This window comes from Euwallacea similis, chromosome 32 (genome assembly GCF_039881205.1).
Source record: "Euwallacea similis isolate ESF13 chromosome 32, ESF131.1, whole genome shotgun sequence".
Lineage (NCBI taxonomy): Eukaryota > Metazoa > Arthropoda > Insecta > Coleoptera > Curculionidae > Euwallacea > Euwallacea similis.
Window position 1 is genome coordinate 1,143,309 of NC_089640.1, and position 7,602 is coordinate 1,150,910.

At 36.4% G+C, this 7,602-nt stretch overlaps 1 protein-coding gene across 1 annotated transcript; it reads right to left on the reverse strand.

The window, feature by feature from the left end:
• AttD (Attacin-D) lies at positions 1-807 on the reverse strand. The gene is made up of 3 exons (XM_066403884.1): positions 625-807; positions 317-387; positions 1-260 (listed from the first exon to the last, which is right to left on the reverse strand). Exons 1-3 carry the CDS (start codon positions 762-764, stop codon positions 52-54), a joined length of 420 nt encoding a protein of 139 aa, XP_066259981.1. The 5' UTR covers positions 765-807; the 3' UTR covers positions 1-51.
• Between the last annotated feature and the right edge of the window lie 6,795 nt (positions 808-7,602).

The window sequence follows — 7,602 nt, forward strand, 5'->3', positions numbered from 1 at the left end:
TTGTTCTTGTTATGTCAGTAAATAATTTATTAAGTAAACTAAAAATAAAAATCACCATCTATGATTAAAGTTAATTCCAACTCGTTTGTCCAAGTTCTGATTGCCTCCAGGGCCTCCAAAGTGGTGAGTTGCGCCGCCTCCAACGTTCAAGGTTGACTCCCCAAATCTATTTTTGTTGGACCAGACTGGCACCCTGGCATCGGCACTAACAGTGTGGCCAAATCCATTAGTATGGCCATAACCAAGACTACCTCCAGATCCTGGAGAAGAAACCCTCTTTAAGTTACATACATTGCAATGTTGGCACTTCTCTTACCATTAGGGTTGTTAACTCCCACATATCCACTTTGGGTCTTTCCATTGGCGCCCCCTTGACCAAATACATCCCTGAAATTGGTGCAAAAAATTGTCAGTTATTGCGGCTTAAATAAACTCGTTCGTATATCAAAATATATATATTATATAAATAATGCTACGGGAATAAATTTTGCCTGTTTGATGGTGTTATTAAACGTAAATAATTGTAAATTTAAAATAAGCTGCGACAAGTATTTCGCTAAAATAATTATTAAACACGCAAAATACATGTTTTTTTAAATAAAAGCAGCAAAAACCGTTTTATACCTTCTTTGGCGACTTTCCACGAGGCCTGCCGCAGGAATCAGATAGTACTGCTGTCCTTCTTCGTCTTCAACGAGAATCGGTACCGCAGCACTCAGGCCCACCGCAGCGACGAAGACGATAAGGAAGACTTGGGTATTCATTGCTTCTTCTTTCAGTTAGACTTCAAGAGACTGATACTTCTTGCTGTTAATACGGTCGATTTATATACCTTATACCACGCCGATTAACAAAGTAAATCACCGTCTGTAGGAAACCCCGTCCTGATGTAAATATGCACAAATCTGAGTCACGGTCATGAGAGTTCAATCACTGAGATCACTATTTTATCAATTGTGCTAATGCGTGTCTCGTATGTAAATATGATGGAGTTAATCTTAGACGAGGGAGTAATTAAGATCTTTGAATCATTCCTACTGATTCGCAACCAGGAATGTTAACTAGATATTCAAAATTATACGTATACTCCAGGAAGTGAGTAGCATTTCGCGTCCATAAATCAACTACCAAGATTTTCGAGATAAGTTGAGGGAGGGTGCATAATAACGCTTGAGATATATTATGATGGAAAAGGGCATTTTTAAATTTTAAATAGTTAAAACGATGAGTAAAATTTCTGGCCGACATGAATACAGTCAGGCAGCACCAGTACTGCTCTGGCCTTGAGATTTGCAGTCTTCAGTGTGGTTGAGATTTAAAATCGTTGTTTTAATGTTAGACATTTCTAAAAAAAAGTCTTATTTTCAATCTAAAGGAAAAGTTATATTTCTTATCGACATAGAAGAAAACTGATACCGATGAGGTGACGCCGCATTTTTGTAATTCTCAATGGTTCAGAGCTACATATGTTTCGGAAAACACCCTGTAGCTCAGAACCGGTGAAAGTTATACAACGAGCCTTTACCCAGTTTATGAAAATTGAGCTTCTAACACCGATATCACTTTTCTTCCATCTCGGCTAAAAATAAGACTTTGTCTTTAAAGTTTAGACCGCCCTGTAAACTTTAAACTATTCATCACATGTGATTTATCTGATAAAATTACAATTGAAGTATTTTAAGTTGTTTTTACGTTTCTTTCGTTTTTAGAAGCTACGTATCGCGAGGACACTGATTTATATACATCTTACAGTAATCTCTAACCACTTCGAGGTTTTCAAGTGTCACAGAAGAGCTTTCTAACATTTCTTGCTGAAATTCGAATTTTAGTTTCTTCGCCTTCAGAGGTCCAAAGGTCGATTTTTTTACCGAACACCCTGTATATTTTTTGCATATTTGAAACCCACATATCGTGGGGATATATTCATCGAGTGTCACACGTCATTTTAAAGTTTCAGAGCGCTAAAATGAATTTTCTAAAAACTTGAAATTCCGATTAATTTACCTTCCATGCGGCAAAAAGTTCTATTTTATTTCAATTATAGAGATAATTAGTACTATTGCGTCTATAAAGATTTTTTTTTCGAAAGCGGAAAACAAATATTCTCTTAGGAAGTTTCTTTACACAAATTTTGGAACAGCTTGATATTCTAGATCATAAACAACGTGAATGATTATAATAAAAAAAGTATTTTATTTCATATGTAGTTTTCTCAACTAATTTTCTTATACACCTATGTATATCTCCTTTTATTTATGTATCCCGCGTGTATATCCCAATTTATTTGCCGAACCTGTAAAACTTCCCCCGTATCTATTGATGTATGATGTGTTGCCAGCAGTAAAGGTATGCCCTAGTTAGAGAAGCGAGGTAAGGAGAGATTTATGAAAAATTAAATGTGTAGAAGCGAGATCGACTCAGAGCCTTGACATGAGGCGTTAAACTACCAGGGGTGATTTATAACTTTTAATATTGATTTAGCTAAATTTATATCCCATTGGGTGTTACTAGAAACCTTTATGGTTAAAAAGTATGGTACTAATTTTATTTTAACATCTTTGTAAGTCTCAGGAGAAGCATAAATTGATTCCTAAGGCCATATTCCGGAATTTGTAAAGTTAATAGCCTTTAGGGAGTAACGTCGAAATGATGTATGCTCTATACGGGTAGTAAATGTAGCTAGTAGATCTGTATAGTTAGACTGTTTTTCGTCATTCCTCGTTGGTGGCTTGCTCGGTTTTATTTTCATTTTGTTGTTTCACCTCTGCTTGGTATTGCTGCTGATTTACATAAAACGTTAAACCATGCTGATTAAAAAGAGTAATCCACCGTATGTGGGAATCCCCGTCCTGATGCGAACGGCTTAATAGATATCTAAATGAGGCAATAACGTATTACTGCATCATTGGAGAGAATCCTAGAGCAGGAAATAAAAATGGCCTTTGAAGCTGATTGCAGGAATGTTAACAAAATATTCTAAATTATGTACATATACACCAGAGAATAAGTAGCATTCTGATCCCTTAAATCAAGAACCAAGATTTTCAGGATAACTTAAGGGAGGGTCCATTATTTTGCATAATAAACCTTAAGATATATGAGGAGAGGCGAAGATGAAGTTTTAAATTTTAAATAAGGTTTGAAACATTTTGTGAAAACTGCTCCAAAGCTGACATCTTTGGGGTAACTTTTCTCGAAACAACCGTCAATTATAGTTGGAATTTCGGCGATAAACGCAGAAATTAGGACAATCCAAAAAGTAAAAACACAAGGGAGTTTAAGAAAAACGTTTAGTAATTCCCAGGACAAGTTGTTCGCGACTTAAAAAGAAACTTTAACAGCTTTAAGCCGTTGTTCAACGATGCACCCGTGACGGTGTTCCTAAATAATTCGAAATGTGAAAACTTGTTATATTTTAAGGGTCCGGAATGGCTCGCATTAGTTCATAACTTTGTTTCCTTAACTACGTTTTCCTGTAAACTTGACGAAACTAATGTTTTTCTTTAATGAAGGAAAGTTGCCTCGTTATAGGTTGCCATTTGCCGTTGCTCATTAAGAGCGAATGTCGCCTACACGAGGACTCAAATTGGGTCCTTTCCAGCTCAAAATTATTTAAATAGATTCGAAAGATACATTGCGTGCCAATGACAAGATAATCGATTCGTTGTTAACTTAATGGTTCTTCAAGTTCCGCCTCTGCGCTGACGCCTTTGGAAAGTTCAAAACTTTATCTGGCAGCCTCCGTTCTAATTACTAAGTTTTATGGCTATCTCGACTATCAATTAGCCGCATTGTATTTTGCTTAAAGTTTCATGGTTTCATTACAAAGGGTGAGAAAAAAGTTCAAGTCTGGGCCGGCTCAATTCTTACGGGTATAGAAGTAAATCTACTTAAAGCTGCAAACTTGCAAATTGCATGTAAACATCCCACTATAAACTAGACGTTTACATTAATTATTTCGTTGCAGAGGCCGGGTTTACCTTCTCCATTTCCTTGCCATAGCTGAACATTACTTTATTAGCTTTAGCCTAATGCGACAGTGGTGAGCATAGGGGGCTGAGATGGAATCGCTGCTCTTCGAGGTTTCCGCGTGCCTGAAAACTTTAATGAAGTAACGTGAAAAAATAAAGTCGAAAATAAGATTTTTCAGCAAGTTTGTCGCATTCTACCTTCTTAGAGCTCGCTGGTGCACCACAAACATTTTAGATTTTGGAAATCCCCAAAAATTCACTTCACCTAACTTTCGGTGAATTTTAATGTCAGTAATGTTCTCAGGACAGCCTGCACGTCACTGACTTTCATCTGACCTGTTATTCGCTGTGAACCATAGAACTGTTCTCTCCTAAAAAATCATTGGCGTAGAGCAGAAATTTTAGGTTGCATAATTTCCCAAAATTTATGTATATGTGTTACGTGTCTAAAAATGGCTGCAATGCGACCCATGGGAAAATAAACTCACCTGTAGTTGTGATGTCGTAAAACTGGACTTTTCCAGAAGACAACAGGTAATAACATTTTCCGCCTGGATACATTAATTTCGTCTATCAAGTTCCGGTTTACGAGTTTTACTCCTCGTCTCATCGCGTCTGTTTCACGAGAGTACTACACTATTCTTGCGGTTTATTACCAAGGAAACGACGTAATACGTCTCAGATGAAATTACTTATCAGACAAAAAAGTCCTCAGAAACTTACCAATTCCTATAAAACTAAGAAAAGTTTCGATTCGAGTCCAACATCATTAATTATACCTTTTGCAGAATGGTTGGACGTTAAGGATCTTGTGAACTTCTTCCGCTCCATTAAGATTTCAGTCTGAATTTCGAAGGGTCGTTTTTATGCGAAGAAAATAAAGTATTTTCCGGTCCGATTGTTTCTGATACCTTGACCGTTTCGAGTAATAACCGTCGGTTAGGACTAATGGATTTCACTGGATAAGCCCACTTGAAGTTAAAATTTTCAAAAGAAGCTAATAATCTTTTTTTAGGTCTAGCATTGGACGTTTTGCAACAAAGCTCATAAAAATATTGCCTTAACAGGAAGGCCACCTGGGGAAGGTAATTAAGACGAGGAACTCAGGCAGGACGGATTATTCTTAAGAGCTACTTCCGAGGTTCTTATGGGCAATTCAGCGACATCCAATAGCCCTTATATGTGCTTTAGATGTTATTAGGGTAGGAAGGAATTTGGAAGAGGCATTTATATTAAAATTAAGCTTTTTGATTAAAAACCATTAAAAATAATGATTCAAAATCTTTTGTCTTACCGTCATGGAAGTTTGCAGGTATTATTAAAAATAGTATTATTTATAAGGGTTATTGGAACGTAGAGCATTTACGTATGTGTTAACATAAACACCCTTCATTATTGCTCCTAGGTCGTTTAATCTTAAACAACGTTGTAATGCACTTGACAAAAAGGCCCTGTAATCACTGATGCATTGTGTGTTGCCAGCAGTTGGAGTGTGTCAGTTTAGGGAGTGCGAGATAAAGATAGTTTTATGTCAAATTACACGTACATGAGGGAGATCGACAGGGAGGTTTGTAGCGCGACGTTAAGTTACCGGGGGCGATCCACAACTTCAAATCTTGAAAGTTTACAAAAAGTTTTTAGTACACGTCTTGTTATACAGGGTGGTCCGCTTACCACCATAAGGCTACCTAAATATGACTACAAAATATAATTTCATAGGCTTATTTACACTACAGTGCTTTTCCCACACGAGATACAGGCGACAATAGTTTTCCACAGCAACAAATTGCAAATCCAAAGCTCGCAACAGTTAACTTTAATAAAACTGAGGATTACAAGTCCTTTTGTGGCTACGAAATCCACTGACAGGGTCTATAATTCCATTCCAAATTTCTCATCTCTATGTAAATTGAGTAATAAATGTTAGAGCTAAAGCTCTGGACTGTAGAGCGTAATTTTATACCTTATAAGTCACTGCTAAGATGAACTACAATAAACAAACGTAAAAATAGCATAAAACCGAATAAATCTCATCCTAAATTAGTGTTTTATTTGTGTTGTTTTAGATTATTTTCATAGTTTCCTAAAGCAAAATGGCCCTCTTATTTTTCTCGTATTCTATGCACGCAGAGAAGTTGGTAAGGCCCTTTAGTTAACAGAAATTGTTTCAGGAATCGACTAACATAACATCAAGAAGCTTTTACAAGAGTATTAATAATAGCAAGAATAAAAATAACTCAGAATGTTACGCTTCACTATAATTTAGATAAGAAAAACGTTTGAGAAACGTTGATGGAGGAAAGAAAAATGCGATTTACTGATCAGGGTTGGAACTAGAATTCGTTTCGGTTTCGAATTCATCAAAAGAGTGAAGTCATTTTGTGATCGTTTGTTGAGATTTCGAAAGTGATTGAAGGTATTTGCTAGAAACTAGATCAAAAACCTTAAAATATAAATATTAATTTGGAGAAGTCTCGGAAAAATTTTAAAAAAACCGTTTGAGCAGATGATGTTTCTCGAGTTACCGAAATTTTTAACCAAATTTGAAAGTCTATTTTATCTCAATTAAATATATTTTTTGACAATTTCGTTCAAATTAGATATACAGACTTTACCTATGAATTTTTATGCAATTCTAAGAGATATTTTAATGCAAGACGATATGTGTTTCCATTTTAAATTATTACAAATCTCGAAACTAGCAACACCATAGGATTTTTAAAGGGTAAACCCCGCGCCCGAAGCAATTTTTCGATGCAGCTTTATTATTCGAGCAACGTGGCAAGTCTCCGCAATGTTGCCAAACTGTGCCATATTTCCTCGATTCCCTGAATGAAATTTGCAAGTGTAGTTTTCTCTGAGGAAAATCGAAACTTTCACTGGATTTAATGCCGAATAAATCCTATATATATTTCATTAAGGGTGTTTTCGATTCAGGCCGCTCCTGGAAAACAAAAGCCCTTTATCCCGAATCCGAAATAAGAATAGTTTCTTTAATATGGGGGTCAGCTGAATTCAAGTCACGAGCCGAACTTGATGGGATATATCGGTCGGTTACGGTCAGACTTAAGATGACACGTAAAGTTTCGGAACGGCCAACTACAGGTAACTCCAACTCGAAATCGACCGAATTTAAAACTCTCTTATGGGCAGACAGAATATAAATAGTGAAATTTCCATTCCCCCGAATGGAGTTCGAGACTTGCTGAGGGCACAATAAAAACTTTATTTTATTTTGTATTATTGGGGTCTCGTTTATTGGACTCGTTCTGATGGGGGTTCCAATAACACCAATAGAGGTCAGTGGATAAATCAAACGCGAACGATTTCGCAAATTCGGGCTGACAAGATTTTTCTGGTCTTCATTATAGAAAGAAGTAACCTGAATGTGAAATCCCATGTATGCATACGTAAATCAGAGCTGTTAAATTAGCAAACATCATTATCCGAATGCGTATTGAACTTTCATGACCGTGACTTAGATTAGATGTTTACCATCACGACGGGGTTTCCTGCAGACGGTGAATTACTACTGCTCTCTCTAATCAGCAATTAAAACGTACGCAAATAGACTAACTATCTTCTTCGTATATATTCGCTGCATAAGCAGCAAGAAATATCAATTTCATAA